Genomic DNA, 15592 nt, shown 5'->3' on the forward strand with positions numbered 1-15592 from the left:
ACAACCAAAAGTATTCACTACGTGTCCAATACCATCAGAAATGTTCACACCGTTGGACTTGCCAACATTCAAAGGGGTTGCCCCGATGTAAGGTCCCAATTAGACCTCACATTGTTTAGTGTAGGAGCTCCATCTGGAATATAGTTCGGTAGCCATTTACTTAAATATTTGCCTTGGTTTTAGCTATTAGCAAGAGAGAGAATCACATCTGTACCTTCAAAGAGCATGGAAGTGTGCATGGTGAATGTTCGGTTGCAAGTACATCAAGGTTCTTCTACTATAGAGGGTAGAGGAAGTGAGCCTCTTAAAGAGAGGTAATCGTACTACTCTAGAAGAAACACACATAGACAGAAAATATTCGACTAACATCCAGCAAAAGAGCCCATAGAGATGCGACGAGAATTACAACAATTACAACATATTCTCAATATGATAAGCACTAAAATGGCCAAAATAGTTTAACTACTTTAGTATAGGTGAAAAGAAAAAATGAATAATAAACAATATAGAACATTGTTACAAATATTCATTATCCATGCATGAAAACGTGTTGGCCATCAAGCTTAAAATATTAAGTAAAAGTCTCAAGATGCATGTATAAAATGAACATCACTTGCTCTAATAGTGGAGTGTTATATCCACTACTTGATCCCCAAAATTACAACTCTTTGTCCCTGTGATGTGCTATGGGAGAAGCCATAGTGAAAATTATTTTTCTTGTACAATGAGGGTGTATATATAACAAATGGGGTGATCCTTCAACTCCCTTGTGACTCTTGGACTGCCTTGATGATTGTTTTCACTTCCATGTGACTTTTCAACTTTTACATGACTCTTTACGTTCAATACATGTCCTTTGTACTTCCACTTTTCAATACATTTCGAATAAGAATTTACATAATCCACAAAATAATTTGGCGCATGATGACTCATGACATGACATGACATTGTTGAAATGGACTGCATCATGACATCACAATGTCAATCCATTCTTTTTTGTTTCTTGATTTGTGTCTTATTGAAGATAAACCATGTTCTCTTCTTCCATCTCCATATGGCTAAAGATAAGGAGTCTTCAATGTTATTAGATCTTGAGTTGTTGTTGCAAATTGATGTCCCTTTACTTCCTCTTTATTGATCAACTTGTATTTGTAGTTGTAAAGGTGTCTTCTTGCATTGTCTACTTCTCCGTCTCCTTCTTCATAATCCTATCATAGTATGATAGACTACCTGCATCTACAATTCACTCATGACAAGAGGAAATCAATCTGATAAAACACTAATCTAATATGTTGCATGGTGATCCACTAACTGAGCTGGAACTTTGTGGTAGGCTGAGGGAGAGGCTCAGGGACTGCGGAATTGCGCAACTCAAGTAGCCAAGGGTTAGGTCTAAGCCTTGAGAGTCTGCAATACGCAGTTTAGGATAGACTGGGCTTGAGGATGACGTAGTTGAGGGATTCAAGGAGCCTGGTTGAGGGCTTGAGCACTTAGATTTCCCATTGTGAAGTGTTGGAAGGATAAGGAGGTTAGGTGATTGAACAGTTCACGAGCTCAAGGTTGAGGCTTAAGGATTGAGACTACATAATGCACAATTCAGGGTTGACTAGAGGGACAAATTACACATTTTTGGAGCTGAGGGGCTGGGCTTCAACACTGAGATTGCGCAGTGTGTATTTTTGGGACGTAGAAACTACACAGTGCTAAGAGGGAAGGATGTTGCTTAAGGGCTGAAACTGCGCAATACATAGTTGAGGATGGCGAAAAGAGATTGAGTGTCCCGATCAAGGAGTTTTCCTCATTTGACTAAGTGTGAAATCAGTGAAAGGAAGATGGTAAAAAGCATGACTTGAAACATTATCACACATTTACATCACTTGACGACAAAACATGCAAGAATGCTCAAAACATATGAACAACAATCTCTCTACAATGCGACAGCTTTGCAATGACCTACACCAAGTGTGGCACCAAAGATACACTTTGCGATGATCGTGACGACACTTGTGTGACAATGCTTGAAACTTTGGAAATAAGTGTGATACATGTTTACCATGTAAGGCCAACTTATAGAAAGCTTACCCCTTGAAACCACCAAAACTAGCTTTTGTGGATTCTGTGAGACTCCACATGCTAAAAGATGACATTTTGATTTTCTTGCAAATGAGACAAGGAGACTGAAAGAAAACACATGCAACAACTCTTAATGCTTACGACGACAACATGCAAAGTCAAAATAAGCTCCAAAATTTGGGTGTAGGAAATTTTTTTGAGGAATGTTATAGCAAAAACAACATATTACTAATATATTTGTAAATATATATTAATATCATTTTACTCTGCATATTGATTTTTTATTACTATTAATATTTTAAATACAACATGTTAAAAGTTTAAATAAATTATACATCTCCATTTTACTATTGTTATCGTAAAGTAATCAAACTTTTTTTATTTTGAATTGCTACATCTCATGATAGAATAACATATTTTATTATAATTATTAATATATTTATAAATAAATATTTAATAATATCAATTTATAATATATCAAACCTTTATAAAATGAAAATATATATTAAATTGAATCTTTGATATTACTAATATATAATTTAATAATTATTTATGAATCTAATCCACAAAAAAAATAGTTTGTATTTTTTTTCTTTCACAATGAAATACATTAAAACTTTCCTATGTTTTCTATAATTTATGAAAAAATTATATAATTTATTTGGTAAAATACAATTATATGTTAAATGTCCCATTCATGTTTGCCTCGTAAATTATATATACATTTATTTTTGTCTTTCTATATATATGAAATTGATATTTATATAAATTACATAATAGAGCATATTCTTCTTTTATAACATTATATATAAACACATTCTCTCTAAAAAAAATATTTTATATATATGAAATGGATTTTAAGATAAATTAATTAGTATTGACATGTATCTAAGTTTTGTATTGAATATTTTTTTTAAATATAAGAAATATAATTTTTAATAGTCAAAATATAGGAAATATTAGATTTTTATTTTTACTTATTTTTTAAATCAAAATTATATTATATATTTCTAGTACTATGTTGTAAGATCAAATAATTCAAAGATTGAACATGTAGAAATAATTAAAAATAAGGAAATATGCATATTTTTATTATAGTTAACTTAACATATTTATTTAAAGAATATTTTATTTTTATTTTTATTTTAAAAATAATATGTATTAATGCTAGTAAATAAGGAATATCATCACCATTATACTCGATTGCACCCTCATACTGATGTTCACCCTTGAAAAATATATATAAAGAGTGCAGTCCAGTAGGAGGGTGCAGCCCTATATATATAGATAGATAGATATACACGATTAGAGTTGTAGAATGCACCTCTACACCTTTGGAATCACTCCTATATGTATATATATATACACACATGATAAAGAATGTTTGCACCACGACCCGGTTATACTACTACTAATTTATAAAAAAACACGATAATGTTAAACAATAGGGGATCAATGATGGATATAGTGTTTATAAAGAAAAAGAAATTATGGTATGGAGTGTACCACAAATTTAGAGAAGAAAATCTATTTTATATATTATAACATGGTAAGTATATGTAGTCACAAAGCTTATTACAAACACTAACATGTGAACCATGCAAAGATATAGGTATATTTGCCTGCAAAGCTCATTATAAAGACTATAACATATGAACCATGCAGCCTAGAGACTATATGCTAGTAAACACGCGAGTACCTAAAAACACTACAAGGAAATCGAGAGAGCTATTATCTAGAATCACATTTAATGTGAGCAAAAGGAAGTTGGTTATGGGCTATATCGTAGATAATGTGGAAATTTCGTTGTTGAATGTTTCCAAATATGGATGTAGAACCTGGAAGCCTTGCATATTCGAATGCAAGGCACAGTAGCCCATCAAGTGATATGAAGGAATTATTTTTTGGTAGAACATATTTCGCAAATTTGGACCATGCACAAAGTGAAAAGTAATGGTTAGAAACCGAAGATTTGAAGTTGCACTGTAACAAAGATAAAAAATGAGTTCAATTGAATTATTAGCTGGCTGAGCTTGAATGTTGGATTACACAATAGACAGAAAGAGGGTGTACACAGGATCCACCAAGTACGTTATTCATTCCAGAATCAATGAAAAGACCTCTAGTTCCATTGGGTAAAAGTTGGAATGTGTTCTTAGGAAAGGGGAGTGCTTCATTGGTCATGCTGATTCCAAGGAGGCTGAGATAGTAAAAAGTGAGGATGGCCTTATTTTGAAGGAGATGAGTATCTCTCAAATTATGAGCTCTATAGGTAGTAGCAAGACCCAAGAATAAAGAGATGATCACTCAGTGATTATAAATGGATCCTAAACAATAGGAAAATATGTTGTTAATGGAGGATCCCCAAGAATAAATGGATGATCACTCAGTCATTATAAATGGATCCTAAACAATAGGAAAATATGTTGTTAATGGAGGATCCAATCTGACAAATTACTAACAGAGGTCCTCTTCCAAGATGTATTATACTAGTCGAGTAGGAGAAAGGAGGCGATAAAATATCGCCTTGATCATGGCTGCAACCGAACGCAAGTGATTTTGTACTGCTATTGATAGATTTTCATGATCAGTTACATTAGATGGCTCTTTGTACATGATTTACGATATATTGTTGCTTAGTTAGGTTGCATAAAAACTAATCTTGTCATTATGAGTGTGCTACTACTGACAGGTGTTCGAGTTACAAGTATTTTCTCCCTCTCTTCATTTGTCGGAGCCATGCCTCCCCATAAAGTGGCCTCCAAAGAAGAATAAGCATTGAGGAAGATGTTGAAGTTACCAAGCCAACCATTACCATTAATGAAGACACACAATGCTTCATTGGTAATTCTACTAAGGTCACATAAAGTGGTATATACAACACATTCATGCAAAAAAAAATTGGGAGAACTTGGAGGACTTGGAAGTGTACATCAACATTAAGAAGTACATGATGCATAGGACCATATGCAGATTCTCTGTCATCCCCTATTCATAGGTGATTGAGTGAATCATTACACATACAGATGACTTGCATCACATGCTTCAGAGTGAGAATGGTGTTAAGCTCCAAGTGGGAAGGGAATTTGAGAGATAGCACAGAGGGAAGAGCAGGCATATATCACCATTGGAGACGTAGTCCTCATGCACGCTAACGCAGATTGATGTAGAGTGCCGCACAGTGACATAGAAGTGACATAGAGGTGGGTGAAGGGTCTCCAGGGCGTCAGAACTTCTCCAGGAGGAGGAGAAACTTTGTCTGAGGTGTTTTCTCTCAGAAGAGTCTCAATTTCTCTGTGAAATCATTCCTTCTAAAGCGATTGTTGCTGAAGATTAATAAAACTTTCATCTGCTGCATTGATTTTCGAACATTGGCTTTTTTGGGGACAATTGTCCAAAAAACTGTGTTGATGTGATTGATTCTTGTGCTTATCTATCACTGTTATTTTCTCTATGTAATTATGTGATGACTGCAGTAGAATTTATTTTAATGTTTACTAAGTTTTCATAAATAACTTATTGTGAGAGATCATTGGGCGAAATAATTTAGTTATTGCAATAGAATTTTAACATTTACTTACTAAAATCTTGGCCTTGATAGCTCAACTCATTGATAGCATAGTTTGTTGTCGCATTAACATTAATTCAAAGTGACATATTTGGCTCCTTGTGATATTGTGCCCCACATAGGTGACACCTTGACTCTTTTTAGATCATAATTTTTTGTATATACTCTTGGTGTTATAGTGGTAGATGAAATGTGTAAGCAATCTACCATAGTTTTAAGAAAAAATCTTAATATTTTTTTCTATGTGGTGCGGTGATGACTACATCCACGAAATATTTGTACCAAGAAGATCCACTCGAAATATTTACCAAGAAGATCCACCTGAAGGGATCACTTCCTGATCACTTCCTCTTGGCTCAAACACGAATACTAACCCCAAGAGTGTCGAGAGAATTGAACTCATGACCTCTCAATAGCAAAGGTGCTTCAATGGCGGGGACTCGACCAATTGAGCTAACCCTCGAGCCTATCAAAAAAATGTGGGCATTAGGTACTGACCTCGGAAGAAAGTCACCCTCCCTCTCAACCCAAAGACAAGAAAATGCCTTGTTGGTACTAGGCGAGCCCTCAATATAAACTCATTTAAGAGTACAACAAAAATACTAGATTCCAAAGCATCAACAAATTAACATATTAACAATAATTATACACAATCACCGAAACTAAACTCAATTAATCCAATAAATAAATATTTAAATAATTTTTAATAATATAATGGTATTTGAAAATTTTTATCTTATAATATTTTTGAGATATAAAAATGGTAAATAATTTGTAAAAATATAAAATATTTTTATATAAAGATTGTGGACTATCTTGTGATATAAAAAATCTAATTATATTAAAGGTATAAAAAATCTAATTATATTAAAGGTTTGTGTTAGAGTGACTCGATACTATAATTAACACCGATGACATGGACATCTTTTCCTTTTTAACTTGGAATATAGCAGCTTTGAGCACTGATTTTTCTTCAAAGTCTAGATGGCAAGCTTCTAGGAAGAGCATGAATCTTGATTTTAGTTTTTTTTGTTGTTGTAAAAAAGTCAACAATGTTGAAATCTAATTTCAACGCAGACCACCAGAAACCGTGAACCAAGCCAGAAACCGTTCACCGGATTTTCTCGGAGCGATTTGCCGACGAAGGAATAATCCGGGAAGGAGCTCCGATACAATTTGGAGCTGACACGTGGTTCAGCCCTGACGTAACGCAACGTCATTTTCTCGGGCGTTAAAGTTGGGCAGCAAACAGGTTTCCGATATTGTTGACCTCCGTCAGATTTACTCCATCGCTCCCCACCGTTGATGAACTAAAGCTGCATACGAGGTGCATTAAAGGCTTGCGTGGATTAAACTTTTGGTTGACCGCCGTAGGTGAAAGAGTTAATGTTGGTACAAGATTTTGGTGGCCCGTTTTAATATAGGTATGGGCACGTTTTAATAGAAGCCTATGACTTTTACGGCATGTATTAAAAATAAAAAAAAATCGTATGTAATATGTTTTTGAGAGTGTTGACTTTTATTATGTATTGCACACGGGAGGAAAAATGTATGCGTATTCACAGCAGTGAAAAACGTTGATGGTGCGGTAAAAGAAGAAGAGAACCAGAGGATGTATGCACAGCAGTGCACGAATACATTCAGTAATGTTTTGTGAAGTTTTTTTTAAGTAGCGAAAACCATGTGTGGTTTTGCACGAAGTAAGTTTTTGTAAGTTTGTGTAAGTTCTGCTTTTACAGCAGTATGTAAAATTGTTTTACACCAGTAAATGTGAATGGAGGTTTTACAGCAGTAAATGTTAATGGGAATTTTTCTAGCAGTGTAAATTCTCATATGGAGACACAGTGAATGTTTTTGTTGTTTTAATGAATATAAATATTTTATGGTGAAATCCTCTGTTCCTCAGTGAATTTTTTTTAAGTCTTCTGTGTGCACAAAAGATCCTGGAGCAAAAGAAACAGAGCATTGCCTCTGTGTGTTTGAATATTTGGTTTTTGGTATTTTCCCCATTAAAAATACCCAACAGTGGTATCAGAGCAGGCTTAGGCTCTTTGAAGGAGACAAAGAAGCTGAAAGGAGAAGGTTGTTGCTGCAGCAAAACTTCTCAGGCAGACAGAAAACTCAGACAACAAAGGATTCAGGTATTCTTCATAGCTATCTTGTTTGTTATTGAAGAGACAGTCAGTGTTTTAAATACACAGTCAAGGAATGGCCAGCACAAGCACTGGTATGGGTTTGTTTAACACCCAGCTCCCACAGTTTAATGGGAAGAACTATGACTACTGGTCAATAACTATGACAGCTCTGCTTGCTTCCCAAGATTTATGGGAAATAGTTGAAGAAGGCTTTGAAGAACCAGCAGATGAAACTGAGTTCAATGCATTAACTCAAGGAGAGAAGGATCTGCTGAAGAACAATAGGAAGAAGGATTCAAAAGCCCGTGTGTTGTTGTATCTAGCAGTAGACCGGAGTATGTTTCCAAGGTTAGCAGCAGCTAAGACAGCCAATGAAGCATGGCAAACCCTCAAGACAGCCTATCAAGGCATGGAGAGAGTGAAGACAGCAAAGCTACAATTGCTGAGAAAGGATTTTGAGAACTTGAACATGAAGGAGTCAAATAACATTGACTCATTCTTCACTCATGTGATTGGTGTAATCACACAAATGAGAACTCATGGAGAAACCATTGAAGACAGAAGAATTGTGGAGAAAATATTGAGGGTCTTACCCTCAAGGTTTGATGCCATAGTCACCACCATTGAAGAGACAAAGGATCTCTCACGCTATTCAGTTGATGAGCTGCATGCATCACTGATAACACATGAGCAGAGGTTGAGTAGGAATGAAAACTCATCTCTTGAGCAAGCCTTCAAGACCCAGATGTCCTTTGGAAGAGGCAGAGGTCAAGGCAGAGGAAACAAAAGAGGAAGAGGCAGAAGCCAGAATAGAGGTGGAAGGAACAACTCATCAAATGCACAAGGAAGAGGCAACAATCCAAATCAGAACCAAGGCCAAGGCAGCAGCCAACAAAGAGGACAACATCATGCTCAAGGACAAAGGTATGATAAATCTAATGTTCAATGCTATTATTGCAAAAAGTATGGACATTATGCAAGTGATTGTAGAAAGAAACAACATGATATGAGTAGTAGACAAAATGCAAATGTTACAAGAGAAAACAGCAGTCAAAATAATGTCCTGTTAGCTTGTAACATGGCTGAAACACATAGTGAAGACATATGGTTTTTAGACTCAGGTTGCAGCAACCATATGACCATAAACATAGCCTTCTTTTCTGCCCTAGATAAAAATGTGAAATCAGAAGTCACACTAGGAACTGATAGTAAAGTGTCTGTTATGGGAAAAGGAGAAATAAAAATACTTTCAAAGCAAGGAGAAAGGAAAACCATAGCAGATGTATACTATGTCCCCGGAATGAAATGTAATCTCTTGAGTGTTGGATAGCTTGTCCATAAGGGGTACAATGTTTTCTTTAAAAATGATGTATGCACCATCATGGATATACCACCCAGCAAAAGATGCATTGCTGAAGTGAAGATGACAAGGAACAGGATGTTCCCTCTCCGGATCAGGGCAGACATGAAGAACAAAAGGGAAATGGCAGCAGTCACCGAAGAGGCCTTCCAAAGCGTGCCAAAGGATGAGAACTGGTTATGGCACTTGAGATTTGGGCATCTAAATTTTGGAGGTCTAAACTTATTGAGCAGAAAAGGAATGGTAAGAGGATTACCATTGATAGAGAAACCGGACAGCCTATGTGAAGGCTGCATTTTGGGAAAACAACATAGAGAAAGTTTTCCATCAGGGAAGAGTATAAGGGCAAAGACACCCTTAGAGATTATCCACTCAGATTTGTGTGGACCAATGCAAGCTCCATCATTAGCTGGCAGCCTATATTTCTTGACATTCATTGATGATTTTACAAGAAAGACTTGGATATATTTCCTCAAGAACAAAAGTGAAGTCTTTGAGAAATTCCAAAACTTCAAAGCATTTGTTGAAAACCAAAGCGGGCTGCACATTAAAGTTTTGAGAACTGATAGAGGAGGTGAATATATCTCCAAGGAATTCCTAAGATTTTGTAGAGAAAATGGAATTCATAAACAGTTTACAACTCGGTACACCCCACAGCAAAATGGAGTTGCTGAAAGGAAGAACAGAACCATCATGGAGATGGCAAGGAGCATGTTGAAGGCAAAGCATTTGCCAAATGAGTATTGGGCTGAAGCTGTACATTGTGCAGTTTATATATTGAACAGGTGTCCTACAAAAGCAGTCATGAACAAAGTGCCAGAAGAGGCATGGAGTGGGAGAAAGCAAGGAGTCACCCACATGAGAGTTTTTGGGTGTGTGGGCTATGCACACATACCAGATCAGCTAAGGAGGAAGTTGGACAGCAAAGGGGAGAAATGCGTCTTCATTGGATACAGTGATGAATCCAAAGCCTATAGGCTGTACATTCCATCTACCAAGAAGTTCTTTGTCAGCAGGGATGTTCAATTCATTGAAGAGGAAGCTTGGGATGGAAGCATAGAGAAGACAGTTAATGTTAAACACTGTTTGTCTCATGATGAAGATGAAGAGGAGGTGGCTGAAATGAATCCCCAAACAGCAGCACCAACACAAGGACAGCAAGGGACACCATTGAGGATCAATGAGAGTGCTTCTCCAAGCACACCACAAGGAGGAAATTCAAGTGCATCTTCAAGCACTTGCACACCAAGTGAACGAGGTAAGAAGTTTAGAAATCTAAGTGAAATTTATGAAGAAGGAATGAATTCCTTATTTGCCTTGTATTGTCATGTTGATGATCCTATTCATTTTGAAGAAGCAATTAAAGATAGGAAATGGATAGAAGCTATGGATGAGGAGATGAATGCCATAGAGAGAAACAAAACATGGGATTTGGTTGAGTTACCAAAAGGCAAAGAAGTTATTAGTGTGAAATGGGTCTATAAGACCAAGAGCAATGCTGAAGGCAAGATAGAAAGGCACAAGGCAAGGCTGGTTGTCAAAGGCTACAAGCAGCAGTATGGTAGAGATTATGAGGAGACTTTCGCACCGGTTGCAAGGATGGAAACCGTGAGAGCAGTGCTGTCCATAGCAGCACAAAACAAATGGAAAGTCTACCAAATGGATGTGAAATCAGCATTCCTAAATGGAGTGTTAATGGAAGAGGTCTATGTGGAACAGCCTCTCGGATATGAGAAGAAAGGTGAAGAGCACAAAGTGTGCAAATTGAAGAAAGCTCTTTATGGGCTGAAGCAAGCGCCAAGAGCATGGTACAGCCGGATAGATTCATATCTATTAGATAATGAATTTGACAAGTGTGAAGGAGAACCCACAGTCTACATCAAGGAAAAGGATGGTAAGATTTTAATTGTTGTCTTGTATGTAGATGATGTTATTTTCACTGGAAATGATATTTATCTTATTGAGAATTTTAAATCAGTCATGAAGGATGAATTTGAAATGACTGACATGGGTTTGTTGAGATACTTCTTAGGCATAGAAGTAGATCAAAATGAAAAAGGAATTTTTATATCTCAAGCAAGATATGTAAATCAAGTTTTGGACAGATTTAACATGCAAGAATGCAAGGCAGCCATCACTCCCACAGTAATGGGATTAAAACTCAGCAGAGAGGACAGCAGCAAGGATTTTGATCCTAGCTTGTATAAAAGTATTGTGGGCAGCCTTATGTATTTAACAGCAACTAGGCCTGATTTAATGTATGCAGTTAGTTTAATCTCCAGGTTCATGGAGAGGCCGAAGGAGGCACATTGGCAGGCAGCAAAGAGAATTTTGAGGTATGTCAAAGGCACCAAAATGTTTGGAATTTTATATCATGCCTCAGAACATTCAGATTTGGTTGGGTACACAGATAGCGATTGGGCTGGAAGTGTAGACGATCGGAAGAGCACTTCCGGTTATGTTTTTCATATGGGTTCAGGAGCCATTTCATGGGCTTCTAAGAAGCAGTCCATTGTAGCATTGTCTACAGCAGAGGCTGAATATGTGGCAGCGACAGCAGCAGCTTGTCAGGCAGTGTGGATGAGAAGAATGTTGAGAAGCTTAGGCCAAGAGCAGGCAAAAGCGACAGTCATCTTTTGTGACAATAGCTCAGCTATTGCATTGTCAAAGAATTCAGTGTTTCATAAGAGAACGAAACACATTGATACAAGGTTTCACTACATCAGAGGATTAGTGAACAATGGAGAAATTGTCCTAGAACATTGCAAGACTCAGGAACAGGTTGCAGACATCTTGACAAAGCCATTGGATCAGAAGAGCTTTGAATTTTTGAGAAAGTGTCTGGGTATGACTGAATGCCCAGCTGTTGAAATTAAAGGGGAGTGTTGAAATCTAATTTCAACGCAGACCACCAGAAACCGTGAACCAAGCCAGAAACCGTTCACCGGATTTTCTCGGAGCGATTTGCCGACGAAGGAATAATCCGGGAAGGAGCTCCGATACAATTTGGAGCTGACACGTGGTTCAGCCCTGACGTAACGCAACGTCATTTTCTCGGGCGTTAAAGTTGGGCAGCAAACAGGTTTCCGATATTGTTGACCTCCGTCGGATTTACTCCATCGCTCTCCACCGTTGATGAACTAAAGCTGCATACGAGGTGCATTAAAGGCTTGCGTGGATTAAACTTTTGGTTGACCGCCGTAGGTGAAAGAGTTAATGTTGGTACAAGATTTTGGTGGCCCGTTTTAATATAGGTATGGGCACGTTTTAATAGAAGCCTATGACTTTTACGGCATGTATTAAAAATAAAAAAAAATCGTATGTAATATGTTTTTGAGAGTGTTGACTTTTATTATGTATTGCACACGGGAGGAAAAATGTATGCGTATTCACAGCAGTGAAAAACGTTGATGGTGCGGTAAAAGAAGAAGAGAACCAGAGGATGTATGCACAGCAGTGCACGAATACATTCAGTAATGTTTTGTGAAGTTTTTTTTAAGTAGCGAAAACCATGTGTGGTTTTGCACGAAGTAAGTTTTTGTAAGTTTGTGTAAGTTCTGATTTTACAACAGTATGTAAAATTGTTTTACACCAGTAAATGTGAATGGAGGTTTTACAGCAGTAAATGTTAATGGGAATTTTTCTAGCAGTGTAAATTCTCATATGGAGACACAGTGAATGTTTTTGTTGTTTTAATGAATAGAAATATTTTATGGTGAAATCCTCTGTTCCTCAGTGAATTTTTTTTAAGTCTTCTGTGTGCACAAAAGATCCTGGAGCAAAAGAAACAGAGCATTGCCTCTGTGTGTTTGAATATTTGGTTTTTGGTATTTTCCCCATTAAAAATACCCAACAAACAAGGCTAGGTTTCAGAATGAGCATGAATCGTGACAAAGAATTGCGGAGTGAGCGATTAAGATTGCAAGCGATGGGTGCTCCCATCACCATGGCATCAAATGGTGGGTACAGCTATTAAGGTAAAACGGCATGACTCGGAGGTGCATTCAAACGGACCCACTCATATGCCATCATCGCATTTCATATTACGTGCATGGCATACTACGTAGTAATTGCTTGCGCCAACGACCTTCCTCGCTGAACTCGTCTCAGAGGACTAGGAGTAGGGTTTTCTCATGTCTGAGATTTTGGAAATATTTTAGAATTATTGTAGAATTTGAAGTTAATTATTTAATCGCATTCTTAACAATCAAAATTCAAAATATTAAAATATTTACCATGGAATTAAGTTAGAGATAGATCCTCAAACTTAAGAAGAAAAAACTCAGAGTTAACTTGATTTAGTTAGCTGGTAGATTTCCTGAGAATGACTGTCATGAGAAATTTCAAACGATTGACATCTCCTACCAACGGAGTTAAGATATTCCGAGAATCTAAGATAATTCCAAAATCTGCCAATGACATTTGAAGACAGCGTCATGGATGATGACTGCGAATGTTGAATTGAAATTGTTATCCGGTAGATTCGTGTATCGGAGAGCCAACTACAAGGTCAATTCAATCATAGAGCTTGGTCCTGCAACTAGCTCTCGCGAGCGTCTATATAAATCAGGTGGATGCTGTACGTTTTCACCATCATATTGTTGAAGACAGTTGTTTCTGGTGCTGGACAATGGCAACACTCAGCGCTTTACGGGTTATGTTAATCGCTGTGGTTACTGTGTACGCTTTATCGTATCATGGATGTTGCGCCACCAAAGCCGAGACGAAAGCAATTCCCACTGATCCAACCGGTCGTACTTTAAGAGTGGATCTTCTACGTCGAGACTCCCATCTCTCTCCGCTACTGCGCGGCGACCAGAACCTTTCAATTGCAGAACGACTGCGCCGTGCTATTGAACGAAGTCGTATCAGGCAGCGCAGGTTGCGACATTCGACTTCGCAGAATGCTGAGAGTTACTACAGCCCCATTAGCGCTGGAGACGCTGAATTTTTGATGCAGGTGGGGATAGGATCTCCGGTACCCTTATATTTGCATTTCATCCTCGACACGGGCAGCGACTTGATCTGGACGCAGTGCCAACCTTGTGGGAATTCATGTGTTGCTCAGAATGATCCAATCTATAATCCCTTCCAATCCTCGTCTTACACAAATATTTCTTGCTCTAACCAATTTTGTGCAGCCCTGAATTTATCCTCACCCGATGGCTGTGATTTGCTCGCAAATTGCATCTATGGCTATGAGTACGGAGATTATTCCTATACCCTAGGAGTCTTAGCATACGATAGTTTCAGTCTGGCGACAGCGACAGCCCGTTCCCCAACAGTACAGACAGCCTCCTTCAACCTTGCGTTCGGCTGCGGTCGCGATCAAGGCGGTATTTTATCGCCTCCTTTCTCCTACTCGGCCGGTATAATAGGTCTTGGAGGAGGGCCTCTGTCACTAATTTCCCAGATTGGATCCTCCATTGACAACATATTTTCCTATTGTTTAGGATCCATTTATAATGACTCAGCGATCAGCCCTTTATTCTTGGGCACGGCTGCTACCCACGGATCTCATTTTAGAGTCACCCCTCTCCTTCAAAATAAGGCCATCCCCACTTTTTACTATCTCAGCCTCCTTGGAATCAGCGTGGCCGGGAAAGCACTCCCCATTCCCAAGGACACATTCAAACTTTTACCCAACGGAACCGGAGGCCTTATCATTGATTCTGGAACGACTATAACATTCTTGGTCGATCCGGCATACACGCTCTTTCTGTCTGCTGTGCGATCCAACATTCAAGCTCAGCCAGCTAATCATTCAAGTCAACTCGGTTTGGATCTTTGTTACAATGCTACTTCTCATCTTCGGCTTCCAACCATTAGTTTTCACTTTGCAGGTGGTGCAAAATATGTTCTGCCACAAAATAATTCCTTCGTATCAGTTGATGGGTTACTTTGCCTTGCGTTCGGATACGGAGGGCCACCAGGTTTTACATCCGTATTTGGAAACATTCAACAGCAGAATTTCCACATTGTCTACGATTTAGCCCATAACCAGCTCTCTTTTGTTCACACTAAATGTGATTCTGGATAATACCTCTCTCGATTACCTTGTAGATTTTTAAAGTACTGGCGTGCTTACTAGCATATAGCCTCTACGCTGCACGGTTCGTATGTTCTAGCGTCTTTAATGAGCTTTGTAGGTGCATATACCTGTATCTTATTGGCATGGTTCGCATGTTAGTGTCTGTAATAAGGTTTGTGACAGCATATACTTAGCATGGTTAGCATGTTATAATATATAAAATAGGTTTTGTTCTCTAAAGTTTTGGTACACACCAGACCTTAATGTTTTTGTTTTTATAAACACTATATCCATGGTTGATTCTATGTTGTTTATCCTTCTTGTGTTTTTTCATAAATCAGTAGCAGTATACCCGAGCCGTGATGCAGACATTCTTAATCGTGTATATATATATATGTATGAGTGATTCCAAAGGTGCAGAGGTG

General features: G+C 37.8%; 1 protein-coding gene across 1 annotated transcript; it reads left to right on the top strand.

The window, feature by feature from the left end:
- The first annotated feature begins 13766 nt into the window (after window positions 1-13766).
- On the top strand, window positions 13767-15176 carry LOC149158362 (aspartic proteinase nepenthesin-2-like). Its single transcript, XM_089433963.1, has one exon. It carries the CDS (start codon window positions 13767-13769, stop codon window positions 15174-15176), a length of 1410 nt encoding a protein of 469 aa, XP_089290089.1.
- Window positions 15177-15592: the final 416 nt, after the last annotated feature.

Source organism: Pinus tabuliformis, chromosome 5_2, assembly GCF_031772625.1.
Source record: "Pinus tabuliformis cultivar Carrire ecotype Pingquan chromosome 5_2, CPIR1, whole genome shotgun sequence".
Classification (NCBI taxonomy): Eukaryota; Viridiplantae; Streptophyta; class Pinopsida; order Pinales; family Pinaceae; genus Pinus; species Pinus tabuliformis.